General features: G+C 38.2%; 1 protein-coding gene across 2 annotated transcripts in view; it reads right to left on the reverse strand.

The window, feature by feature from the left end:
* TLN2 (talin 2) overlaps positions 1–14113 on the reverse strand; it is a 202094-nt gene that overhangs the window by 58732 nt on the left and 129249 nt on the right. For both annotated transcript variants that reach the window (XM_026856212.1, XM_026856213.1), the window contains 7 exons: positions 13587–13715; positions 12891–12993; positions 10395–10603; positions 9475–9594; positions 8259–8456; positions 5950–6089; positions 2570–2663 (listed from right to left, as the gene is read on the reverse strand). In XM_026856212.1, coding sequence (XP_026712013.1) covers positions 2570–2663; positions 5950–6089; positions 8259–8456; positions 9475–9594; positions 10395–10603; positions 12891–12993; positions 13587–13715 — 993 coding nt within the window. The remainder of the gene's footprint in view (positions 1–2569; positions 2664–5949; positions 6090–8258; positions 8457–9474; positions 9595–10394; positions 10604–12890; positions 12994–13586; positions 13716–14113) is intronic.

Consider the following 14113-nt stretch of genomic DNA (forward strand, 5'->3'; position numbering starts at 1 on the left):
GATAGGAAAACCAGCTACCATTTGTTGCGTGCTGTCTAGAGACACAGAGAGCTACCGAACTATGTGCAAGTCAACCACCTGCCTGCCTCTTACTACTGTCAACAGATTTCACCAACATAGCTTCCTCTGTCAGAAAATTACATATACTAGATGGGTTTAATTTCTTTTTCTGAGGTGATTCCGATTCCTATAAATAACAATGTGAAAGTCAGCCAAATATTCATTAAGAATCAATGCATTTAGATAACAAAACTTATAAAAAGCTTTAAAATACAGTAGACTAATTATTTTATACATAAAACCCCTGCAATACACTTTTTCCCACGCCAAATATCAGGCAGAAAATACTTTTAATCTTACTGATGAAAGTGAAATCAGTAAGTATAGAAAGATACCAATATCTGTAGCTGATGTTTGCCTTCCACCTGAAAGAAATCTAGGCATGATTTTAAACCCTTAAACTTTCCTCATAACTCAACTAACATTAAGATACACCTATAATACTTTTAACAGCCCAGCTATTGCTTTTTATAAGCTATAGTCTAACTTAAAGCTTAACAGCAATTAAACTGTGAGAACAGCAGCAATTCAACTGTGAGAACAAAGTGATGCGATGAAGTAGTCATATCTAGAAAACAATTTTCAGTTGCCTCTCATCTCTTTCTTAGTTCTCACAGACATTGCAGCAACTCTTCATTGTTGTGCTCCACCTCTAAATAACAACTTGTAAAGGAAACAATGTTCCTGCAGCACTTGCACTACTGTGGAGATAGAAGCCCTTGGAATGTAAGGAATCAGAACAGTGAAATGCAAGCCAGCACAAACTTGTCACTGACATAGATTTGCTATTACTATAACACCTTTGTTAATCCTTTCTGATGAAATTCCAGGCAAGTTTAGCTACCTCACTGGAGGACATACAGTAAGGTCCTCTCTAAACACAGTCTTAATAGACTCTCCAGGGAAGACTACAGAGCATACTGACAGTCTATCAAGTCCGATCTGAGCCACACTCTTTCTACAGAAACAATACATTATAGTACTTTTAAGAAGCCTTGGGAAGACTAGAAATAGTAGGCAATGAATTGGGGAAAAGAAGGAAACAGGTGAGAGCTTAATCACTGTAAAGAGAAATTGAAAGTTAAGACTGCTAAGAATGCTTTCCCCCAAATTTGCTAGGTTCCTCAGGTCATATTGGTACCAGCCTCCAGTCTGCTTTCAGGACTGTGTGGGTTTGCCTCAGTTTCCTTTTTCTCAGAAGTGAATCTAATTCCATACACCCAGGTTTTTCTTGCTAACTGTTCTTCTTAGGCAAGTGTTTCCTGAAGTTCAAGATGCTACAGACCTTCCTTCTGCCCCTCCTGGGATCTGCTCACAATCAATGCAAGCCACGCTATTGGCACAGAACCCTCTACAATGGCTTCTCAAGGCTGTTCTGCCCTACATTTCTCCCCTGATCTCTCACTGTTCTGTGGCTCACTAGCTGGGAATTCTCATCTTTCACATCCCTCCTGTTTTGCAGATCTAACCCCAGTATTCTTTCAGGAAGTCCTGAGAAATGGTGGTTTATTCCCCCTGCTTGCTCCACCCCTATATTCTGCAGTGATTTCAGGCAGCCATTACATTATAGCCCAATTTCCAGTTTTCTCTTTCTATTATTTGGACTTGCTGCCACTCCCTTTAACCAAGGGGAAAACACTTGTAAGCTCAAGAAGCTAAGATTCAGAAGTACAGAGCAGCTCCCATGCAAACTCGTACCAATATTTTGGGATGATGACTGTTAAAAAAGTTCACAATATTCTGGAATGCACTGCAATGACCTTTGTATCCTTTTCACACCAAGGGGTAGAAATAAAAAGTCTAAAGGTCTTTTATGCTCTCTATACAGGCTAGTTATCCCTTGATGTTCTGACCTTGACAGCAAACAACAACCATTTAGTTTAATTAAGAAGATGCTATTTCCTACTATTGTAAGCAGCTGTGTCTATGATTAGTGGACAGCCTTAGAATTGGGTCTTTCAGTTGACCTGCTACCCACTATTTAGCCAGCCAAACATTTCCCTCATGAACAAGGACATACCTTGCAAAACCTTGTACTGACATGTTCTATCAGTCTGGCTGTGAGAAAGCTGATACAAAGCATCAAAAATCTACACTAAAAAATGGCAGGGTAATATGGTAAATGTCATCCTAAAGTGGAGTATCAGTAATAACATTCTATAAGCAGAAAACTCAAGATACTGCAGTTCCCTTCAGTGCACTGCTGGTAGTTGGAATGTCCATCTCATCATGATTCTTCCTCAATTCACAGTAAGTATAAATAATAAAGACTCAACTGTATCTTTCTGTGAACAGGGAAGAGAAGATGGGGACAGGGCAACAAATTTCACCTGGCCAAAACAACAAGATATTCACAGAGGTTCTATACTTACCTTGAATGCAGTTAAAACCCCTGCTACAGATATCAGGTGGGAAGACAGTGACAGCAACTAATTGGACAAAGGAAACAAAGGAAACAAACATTTGGGGCCCATTTTTATACATAAGAAATTTTGACATGTAGTAATACCTCCAGTTCTCTGAGTGCATTATCACATTCCTTCTGACCGGGTGCTTGCTGCGTGCACAGTGTGATGAGCTGGTTTATACTCTCAGTCACAGCTCTAGGGAGAGTAGAAGGAAAAAAAAGTGTATTTTAAACTATGCCTCTTACTACAAGTTTTGTTTCATTAACTGTACACTGCAAAAAGATTAAAAATTTGATGTTCCTCTACAGTTTTTCTCTTCAGTGTCTGGGAATTAACAGTATGTTGAACAGTTCACTACAGACCTCTTCTTTAACGAGCTCCACAGGAGCAAAAACATTCTCACCAAAGCATTTGATAGTGATCCACACCTGAAAAATCTATCTCTGCAGTGCAAACAATTGAGAAGTTAAGTCCAGAAGAAACAGAAGCTTCATCTCACAGCAATAAGCGTATTGGGTGTCTGTGGCACGGTTTTGGCTGCAGGGGTGGCCTTTGTGAGAAGAGGCCAGGGGCTGCCCCATGCCAGGCACAGCTGGTTCTAGACAGCTCCAAGAGACCCACCGCAGGGCACCGCTGAGCCAGCAGCCAAGCTGGTGGCACCTCTGGGAAAACGTCAGTCAGAAAGGGTAAAACATCAAGGCAAGAAAGACACAGAAACAAGTGGCCAGTATTTAAAAAAATGTTTGAATGTAAAGTACGATTATATACCCTTTGTTAGCAAAGCCTCGTGTCTTGTCTGCCATACTGTATTACACACTCATATAATCCTGCTATATATTTCCATAGTCTGTTATCAAGTTGATTTTTTTTCTCTTTAACTAATCACTGATAGTCACCAAGTCAATATGCACTGGCCTCCTTAGGTTTAAATCCACAGAGAATATTTTTGCGTTAACATTTCTATGGAAGTTCACAGTTCTGATGCTCTTGAACACAGAATGAATCTGACACACAATACAGTCCCTATTTGTGTTCCTGATGAATGCTCTGCTATTAAGCAAAATTTATTATAACTACATTCATTTTAGACTAATGGCTAACCACCCAGGAAAGTAACTTCTAGAAGAGGAGGCTTTGCAGGAGGAAGTCTGCTGCTGATTGTTATTAATCAAAGATCATTTTCTATAGCTAGACATATTGTCACCAATTTGCAGAAACTTAGCATGTATTGTGACATTATAGTGGAATGCAAGTTTTTTGTGTTGTTTCTTATGGCAAATTTGAAAATGAGTGAAATCGAAGTGCATGCAAATTATGTTTTCCGCTGGTTTTGAAAACTCTGCATGGCATTTGGATTATTTTCTCTTGAAGAAAATTGGCACTTCATAACATGATTGGTAATATTAGTAACATGATTACCTAGATGGATGTTATCATGCTGTTACAAAAGGAAACAGGATGTGTGCATTACATACATACCAGGTTTTATGTTTAATTTCAGGGCAAAGACAATGGAAACTATCAGACATGTTTAACTGAGACTTCTACCCTACCCTTTTCAGTAGTTTTGGTGTCCTGGTGGAGCCATTTTATTGGACTACTTCTGCCTTTTAGGACTTCTACATATCTACGTCTTGTGTCCTGTCTGGCGTATTATATTATACACACGTAGTCCTGCTATGTATTTATATATTTATATCTGTTATCTGGTTTGGTTTTTTTCTTTAACTAATAAATTATATTCTCTGAGTCAATGTGTGTGTATGTATACAAATATTTTTACAGTTATTATCTATCTCTGAAAAACAACATGCATGGCTTCACCAACATAGCATCAATACAAATGCTGGATTCTCAACCTCCTGAACATCAGTGATTTCTATTCATCAGAAAAATGTCATTGCATACAGACATATGAATAGATGGCAAAAATGGAAGGTTCTGTTCACTCCCAGAGAAACTCCATGCAAAAATATCTTGTCTCAGATTTTAATCTGAGAGAATGAATCTTGACTCTGAGAGTATCAGGGCTTAAAGAAGGAACCCCAAACTTGGTAACTGTCAGCTTTGTAGAGGATGTAATGTGGTCCCATAAATATCATTACTACACACGAGGTACCTGTGTCCACGAATACATCCGATGTACAAGTATTTTAAAACTTTACGGGAACAGTAGAACCAGGAAGGCAGCCCCTCAAACACAAAACCCAGAGTGGAAGAGAGCTGCTAGGTCTCTAAATTCCACATTTGTTTTAATCAAATACAGCATATAAATACTTGTGTCCTGCAGGGAACTCAGGCAGAGTCCTATGAGGCTGTCAGAGGAAGTAAAGAAAAATGCCTCCACAAGGAGGCCAAAGCCACTGAAAATCTGGAATGTCTATTGTAACTGGAACAAACGGAGAAGAAAGGGAAGAATACACAAGATTAATCACAGTACTGTAGAAGATGAAACAAAAATGAAAAGATAAGCCATTTTATAAACAGGAATCAAAGGACGCTGTATCCTTTTGTTTTCATGAGAAAGAGAAAAGTAAAAATACTTGACCCTGACCATATCATAGCAGGGAAAGAGAACAGAGCCCTGGCAAGCTTGTCACAAGCAGCCACAGAGATCCCCAAGGAAGTAACAGTCTTCCTCACTTCCTGTCTAGGCTAATCTTTGTGGGTATAAACATTCTGGAAGACAATATTATAAGACACATCCACATGTTCTTGGATGTTCATCTGATTTAATGTTAACATTTCTAGGTGTGATGTCTATCTGTCCTTCAGCAGTCCCTTTCCAGTTTGATATTTGAACATTGCACTTACAAACTTAGATAACTGCATAAAAAGTTAGTTCATAAAAAAACATTGTGAAAAAGATTTGATAAAATAAAGGAGAGGTGATTATCCAGTCGAAGACTGAAATGCAGTATTATTTTTCACGTGAACACTGAGCACCTTGACAGAAGAACAGGGTCCACAAGATGAAATTCAGTGCATGGTTGACAGAACCCCTAAAGTAAGGGTATCGTTCACCAAATACAGACAGCATCTAACTCTTCCAAGCGTTCTTGATCATACACATATACACACTGTTAGTGACAGGCAGCCACAATGTGATTTTTAGGCACATTCTATATAGAAACGTTATTAAATTTCTTTTCTTTATTAGGGATTAAGAGGCTTACTTTTAGCTACTGCCTCGACAGAACACAGATCATAAAAAAACAGTAGGCAAAACACACTAGTCCCTCTCAAAAACCAGGCCAACTCTTCAACTACTGGTTCTTATTTCCACCAAGGTAACAAGTTATGGCAGTTAAGGAATTACTCCAATATAAGCAGTTTTCCTCCAGTCTACTTTCATTTAAATAGAACTGGTTCCAACCACTCAGTTACCTGTCCATAGCAGAAGAATATATAAACATATTATAAAGATCACAGAAAAAAGCAAATATCTTAGGAAAACCTACAGCAAACAACACATCCTTACCTTGCTGCTGCTGCTAAGAGGTTCTTGGCATTAGGAGCTCCAGGATCCACAGATAGAGACTTGGCAGCTAGTAACAGCTTGCTGGAAGCCATAGAGATGCTCTTGAGGTTACCTATTACTTGAATCTGGTCCTCTTTAGTCTGGAAAGCCACAGCAGCATAACATTAAGTGCAGAGTTTGCAATAAACAAAGTGTGCTAAAACCACGTTTGAAGACCCAGTTTGTTTATCCACTTGAAACCACTGACATGCAGGGGTCCGTAGTCCAGAGAAGGACATGGACCAAAGCCTCTGTTTGCCCAGACAGGTGTCCCTAGCTTCACTTACGTAACAGAAAAAGAAATAGCTTGGTTTCTAACAATGGCAGTATTCACGAACGAGCAACGGAGAAACTTTACTACTCACTGAACAACGCTTTCGTTGTCAAGACTCTCATGTGTCTCTGCCTGGCACAACTGATCCACATTATTCAGTCAGTGTACACTCTGTATTCTAGCATCCTCTGTGTAACCCAAAGGCTCTCCAGCATCTATCTGGCATTAGTTACACAGAAAGATTCCCCCCCCAAGTCCTCTAACCCAAGAAAATAAGACTACTTTGGTAAATATTTGGACGTGGACATTCTATTACTTATTTCAAGCCATTGCTTGAAAAGGAAAACCAGCATATGTACATAGAGTTACAGGGAAGTGCTGCATAATCACTATATATGTATGTATATAAATGTGTATATATTGTCACATCTCACATATATACATATATATATATATACACATTATCACACAATATATACAGATAAATAATCTATCTATTACTACACAGCTGTGACTAGGTTCTTCTGTCAATGATCAGTAGAAACAAATTCATTGTAACAGTCTGATCAGGGTTTTATGTAAAGAGATTCCATATTTTACCCTGTATTTACACTGTATTTTCTCCCTACTCTGACATTTTGCTGGGCATCCAAAATACCTGGTGTTGCTTCTGTTCAGGCCATATAACTAGACAAGGACAGCCATTAATAACTAAGATGGTTATCACCCCCTATGTCAGCAGGATAAGCAAATCTTCAAGGCCCACAAGGTCATCAGCAGATGGAATTCTCTTTTCAAGTAGCTCTTTGCAGTACCATTTCTACCTCTGCCTTCACTGAATTGCCTCAAACAAAACATTCTAAAAGTCAATGAGGCCCATGGCTAAAAACATAATAAGGCACCTAATTCCTACTCAATTTCAGAGAACCAAACGATATTTGGTGCCTAACTCACTTCATGGATCTGGAATCTAAATGATTAATTTTTGATGGAGAAAAATAAGCAGTCCAATCTCTCTACTCAGCTCTATCTACAAAGAATATGCTCTGTAGGGATATTCCATAATAAACTTCAAAGGTCTGGCAGGCACACTCAAGACCTTCTGGCTAGTTTTCTTTTAGCAACCATTTCTTAAGTCTGCAAGTTCCTCCTACTAACTAGAGCAAAACAGTCTGCAGATTCTTTTTTCTGCAAGTCCTCCTTGCTATCCTAGTATGTGACCCTTCTGTATATGCTGATATTTGTTACGCTAAATCATCTTCAAATGACCTGTCTGTGTAATTCTGTAGACATAAACCCAGTAAGACAGAATGAAGGAGGTATCTTCTGACTTCAAATGAGTACCTAGAATACTAGGAATAAGCTAGGTAATGCGTGACAACATTCCTGATTGTTACTGAGTTCATCAGAACAGAACTCTGTCAGATTTTAAATCACTAAAGTCCAAGTGCTTACTGTCAGATCCATAGCATTTTAGCCAGCCCTCTTCAAATGCTTGTTCCACTCTGTAGCAGGTGCACAGCAGCAAGCACCATAGAGCAATATTAAGTCTGGATTCTAAACGCATCTCTTCTTCCCCCTACTTAAAGCATTTGAAAATTAGCAAAGAAAGGTGCTAAATTTTGAACCGTGTTCATAAAAATTAAGCTCCATGGCAGTTCTACCAAAACAGAAGCAGCCATTTCCACAAGTTTTGAGAGGCTCAGCACACCTTTGTACCTTCAGATACACAGTTCAAATTAGTTAACAGCCCAAACTAGACAGAGGAGTACAAAGTCATATTTCTGACTGCGCATAGGACCAAAGACCAGTACCCTGCGTAAAATACAAATGCTGAGTTGACTTCAATCCAGATAACCAGTTACAGATGACTGCTTCCTAACAAACATCACCCATCATATCTGTATAGACTCACACTAGCTAACCAAGATACTGCACCACAAGATACTATGCCAAAGATAATTCTTGGTCCCAGTAAGCAAGATAAAAATCTTACTTGTGCTTGGCCAGCCATTTCAATACCAGCATCAAGAAATTCATCAAAATCATCACTAAATTTTCCAGAAGCTGCAGCCAGTTCCCCACTTTGGCCCCGTGTAGCATGGACGACTTCTCCAGCTGACTGATTCAGGTCTGCTGCTGCTTGGTTCAATTCACTCTGAGCTTCTTGAAATGACTTAGAACTTGGAGGTAGCTGTAAGAGACCAAGTGCCATATTTTACTGTCTGTCACACCACACCAGCTCTTCATGACTGGAAAGTTCAACGCAATGCAAGACCACTAAATGCATGTGAGCTTCACATACAAGCCAGAATGGAGTACTGCAACTGGACTGCTAGTGATTCAGTTCTGAATGCAGAATAGTCCAATGATGGAACAGCTATCAACCAGAAATCTATACAGCAACCTTAGTCCTGCTGTTTCTTTCAAGGGACAGACAAGTATGTAGGCCTTTCAAGGGACACCAAAGATGATAGCTTTTACGGTTCAACTATGAATTCGAAGTGATGAACTCAGGGGAAAAAGATGGAGAATTTTTGTCTCCAAGTCATCATTTGCTTCCACAAACAGACTTTCCAGAACACCACATGTCATTGGTAGCTCTTCACAATGACTCTAAACTCCTGACCTGGTTTTACCAAAAGGCATTTCACAAACATATTAAAATACAATTCCTCCTTCATTCACAGGGTTGCAGGATCACTGGTAGGTGCACAATAAAGTTGTTCAAATCATATAACCTTCTATAAAATTACCAGTGCACAAAGGGGTTTTTCAGACATGGATGCAGTTAAACAGAAATATAAAAATTCTTCTCCTTGTAAAAAACATCCATAGAGGCACCATTTTTTCACTGACCACAATACTCCTTAAACTGTACTAATCACTTCTAGGTGGGAGAGGGATTTTAATTTTCTCATTTTCATATTCTTCAAAATGTTAAGTCACAGTTGATAGTTTCAAAAAAACAAGCTAATGGTGATGTGTGACAACTTTAATATTGCCTTCACATGCCACAAGACACATTTCACCTTTCCCATAAACAAGAAGAACAGATTTCGGCCAAACCAGCTACTTAAAGTTGCATAAACTTAAACAAAACTTCATGAAGTATACTTAGGGCACATTTACTAAATAATAATTTGACGTGAGGAAGCCAGATCTGCTTTTTGTTTATCTGAAATTTATTTCTATATTAAAAGACATCTTACCGAATCAACAAGGAGCTTCTTGCTAGATTCCCCAATACTCTTCAAGGCCACATCCACATCCTTTTGTCCAGGCAGACAATTCACACAGTTATTCAAGGAGTGAGACACTGCTTTTGCCACCTACAACACATAAGTAAACACATCCTTACTGAGAAAGGCTTAAGTGGTCATTTATGTAATAGGAGGCATATTCCAAAGCCTAATTCCTACATTCTGATTCTAACAAGACCATTTTTGAGGCTTGTGACTGACTTGGTTTGTTCACTTGTAATCTAGCAGTAGTCATTGTCTACGCTCACCCATCTGATAGGATAAGTGTTTGTTGGCAGGTCAGCTCCACAACTGCTCCTGGAACCTGGGATAACGCCCCTGAAGTTAACCATATACTAATCACAGAAATCCTTTGGATGCTACTGTTTTCAAAGTTCTGATTAAAACAAACATCTCCTCATAAGAAATTATTGAAAATACAGGCCAATTATAGAACTTTTCACACCAGTAAAAAAGAACCTGTTACTCCTTTAAGTCTTCACAGTGGTGCCACATGTGTAGAAAACTTGCCTTCTATTTTTGAATATAACATGAATACAGATTCTTCACTTGGTAATGATCAGTTTAACAGTTGTTTCATTTTTGCAGTCAAGCAGCCTAATCAAGTATGTTGTGGGTAAAAGCACGTAACTGCATCTTTGTACAAGTTTATTTTTCTAAAATATGACTAAAATATCCCACTTTGCGCTATCTGCATTGATTAACATAAGCATGATGTTACTATCTGAGAGCTGCTGGAAGGAATCAGGAAGCTGACATTCCGTGCAGTTTTGTTTTTCTGTTGTTCTCTCTCAATATTTAATGCTGTGTTCTAAGTAATGTCACTGGGTGTTTGATAAGTCATGTAACTGGCTCAGGGCCCAACTTACCTGGGCTAATCTCTGCTGACTGTCTGCATCCCCCGGTGCAGCGAGGGCCTGCTTCGCCTCCTGAATAAGCATAGCAGAGCCTTCCATGACATCCCTTGCTGAATCCAACATTGCATGTGCTGCCACAGGGTCAGTGGTAGATGCTGCAACCCCTCTGGCTGCCTGAGCCAAAGTCTTCAAAGCCTGAGCAGTTTCTCTGGCAGCAACTCCTATGTTTAGATTTCATTAAGTATTCTGTTAGTAAAGATGGTCTTTGTATTTAATGACAGATGACTTTGCAGGTAATGATCCCATTGCAAAATAACATTGCAAATGCAGTTTAAAAGAAAATCTTCAAACATGAACACATTTGAAATAGGCAGCATCATTTGCCTAGAAAAGTCCCTGTAGTGAAAGACCGCATTCCAGGCACAGCTCTGTGTCACTGACTACATCTTAGTGAGGCACTGAAAAAGAAGAAAATCTAAAACCTGGAAATGCAGAAGAACTCATACTCCAAGCTATGGGGGAAGTGATTGTCTGCAAGAACAGTGTACATTACTTCAGAGCCACAGCACCTCTGCTGCTTCTGAAAATGCAGCTTTGGTTTTTTTTAAAGAATAAACACATCAATAGCTTAAGTTCAAGCAATTAAAAAAAAATAAGAGAACATTAGGGATGATACAACTGGATATAACCTAACATGTGCAAGTACAAGCACATAAAAATAACTGAATGAAGTCAGAGAGGATGTCATGAAATTAGATTCTGTGGCCTGTCTGGCCAAGATTACATGATATTCATCAGCTCAAGTGCTAAGGCATATGACCATATGAATACTGGTTCCGTTTTTCTGAGATTTAGTTCAGCCCCTAAAGAAAAACAATATAAAATAGTCTTCTAAAAGACCTTAATTAGCAAGTCTAGTCAACAACTATGCAATTAATGTAGGTAGCATATTTTGAGTGAAATACAACCCACAAAGAAGCCATGTTAGCATTTTAACACCAGTGCCTTTTAACATTTTTTCTTCTGATTAACTGAACATTTTAAAATGAAACATTAGAAGATAAAAAAAAGCAAGTGATATTGTATGTCAAAGTAAAGATAAGCTAGGCAGAGAAACAGTACTGCCTATGCTGAGGTTACAACCTTTCTATTTGACAAACCACAGAGCTTACTACATTCTTAATTTAAAGAAAATTTCAGAAGAAATACCCACGTTTTGTTTCCTTTATTTACAGTACCAGTAAGCATCTTTGAAGTTCAACTTAATTTATCAGAGCACCACAAAATACAAAGGTCTGACTATTTTGGTTTGTTTGGTGCTGCTTTTGTCCTCTACAATGACTTTCGGTATAAAATGAAAAGAAAATTACTGTGACAGTTGCAGACAAGAGGGAATTATTAAATAGTGAATATAAGCTGTAAAGAACTTTCATCACAGAGAAAGAGCAGAATGTCATAATATCTGCAAACACTCAAGTGCTTGCTTGAACACACAATAGTTTTTGCATACTAAGAGAGAATAAGATAGAAAATAGTTATATGAGCTTTGAAAAGGAACTCACTGCTTTGTAGGATTTCCCAACCAAACAGGTCTTATAGTTTAATGTTAAGAGAGTTACGAGATTTAATTATTTGATATCAGTTGCAAGTATCTGCATCCTTCACCAGATACCCAGTCCTAACTTCTGCATAATTATGTGATAGAAATGTGTGCCATCTTAATGCAATTACACTAGCTTCAAATGAAAGCAACTGTAAGTTACATAGCCCTGATGCAATTCTATCCAATGAAGTGGTAATTGTCATAATGCATTTTATCAGTAATATTTTTCAGAAGTCCTACAGTAGCATTTGCATCAACAGCTTTCATTTCTTAAAGAAATAACAAGACAGAATATTTTTACCATCTAAGAGTAAATCTCTTTCCTTTCTGCAAGGAGCATTTTCTTATTAAGGTGGTTTTGGTTTCTAAAAGTACAGGTACAAAAACAAATTGCAGAATCCATGTGCCCACATTCCCTATTGGCTTTAACTCAAACTATGCAAATATGATCAATGAGACAGAGAGACCAGCTGCATTATATATCTAAACTGGTAACATCTAGTAAGAGATACTGTTTTAAACATCACCAAATACCTTTGCATCCTGTGGTTCAAAAAATACCTACAGACCCCTTTAATCTTCTGAAAGGACATAGCAGTACTTCCAATGTCACTGACCTTTAAATTGCACTACATTTTAGTTCTGTCCTTCACAGAGTTTCAGTGGCATGTATTTACAAAAACAACAGATGCCTTGATCTATTCTGATTATATACACACAGCAGATTGCAAGGTTATTCTTTTATGAAGCATGATTCACGCTAGCAATTCCTAGTAACTTGCCACAATTTACTATCAGCATAAAAAAAAGTAATTCCTTGATTTAAGTAGTTTGTGATAAGAAAACCCTCTATCAAATATTTTATGGAAAGCAAAGGTTTCACAGAAAGATGAATAAAACACTACCTGTGTAGTGCTCGTTGCCTTGAGCAGCACAAGTTAACAGCTGGGCCATTGATGAACCAACTGCTTTAGATGTACTTCCCAGGTCCTGAGTGCATTTCTCAAGCTGTGAAAAATTGCAAAGGACAAAATACACTGTTTAAGCTCAACTAAAACCCACTTGTTTTTTAAATAGTACTTAAAAATTTCTTATTCCACAAAAAACAACCTTTTACTTCAGCTAGTGAACATACACACAGTTTCTCTGAAACCTGACAGTATGTTTTCCCTCTCCTATGTGAAATAAATTAACATATTAGGTAATATGAAAACTATTTTATAATTCACAATGGAAATCAATACCTTCATCTGAGAAGGGGGTTTTTACCAAATAAAATATTTCACTTTCTGAGCCTACCAGGACTGATAGAACTATTGAATTCTCATCTTTGTCACTACTGAAAATAAAATTATTTTTGACAAGACTGAAACATTGTTGCTACTAAATTGTAATTTGTACAGTGCTGTCAGTAATTCTGCTACAGAACACACTTCTGGTGTAGTGAGAATATATACTCTTTCAAACAGAATTAGTGCAAAATCCTATCAGCATCATCATTATCCAAAGCCTCATGACTTATTTTGCCTCTAATACTTAAACTTTTTAACAGCTAACTTTGTTCGTTTGTTTTTAAATGAAGAACATCCTTCCTCAATTACACTTTCTCCTGGGAGAGGTTTTAACTGTCCATCCACAGCTGCCATCTTCGCATCTTGCAGTTCATTTTTGAGTGTCTGGACTGTATTCAAAGCTGAATCGATTTCCATTGGGCCACACGCTTCATGAGCCTATTCAGAAATCAGATCAATCACTGTTAGCAGTGTAAGCCACTATCAGAAATAATAAATACTGCAGATATCATCTCCCCCTACCAAATTATTGCTCTCGTGACTTTAGAGGCCACTGTGGGCACTTCTAAAGTGGATCAAGGATTCTAAACATCAAGGATTCTAAACTCCTGCACAATATTCTCAGCTTGTGAACAGAATAACACAGTGTTAAGAGCCCCCATGTGAATGTAACGCACTTAGCTTGTGTACACATACCTTCACACTAGGCAGTCCAGGTACTGAGAAAGTAACTGCTGCTGTCTGGACTTCACCTTTGACAAAGTCTAACTACGCATCGTGACTAAAGTCACACGGAACCCTCTGATGCTGCAACCCACACGAAGTACCTGAGCTGG

The sequence above is a fragment of the Athene cunicularia genome, assembly GCF_003259725.1.
Source record: "Athene cunicularia isolate RWA chromosome 10 unlocalized genomic scaffold, athCun1 chr10_part1, whole genome shotgun sequence".
In the NCBI taxonomy this organism is placed as follows: Eukaryota; Metazoa; Chordata; class Aves; order Strigiformes; family Strigidae; genus Athene; species Athene cunicularia.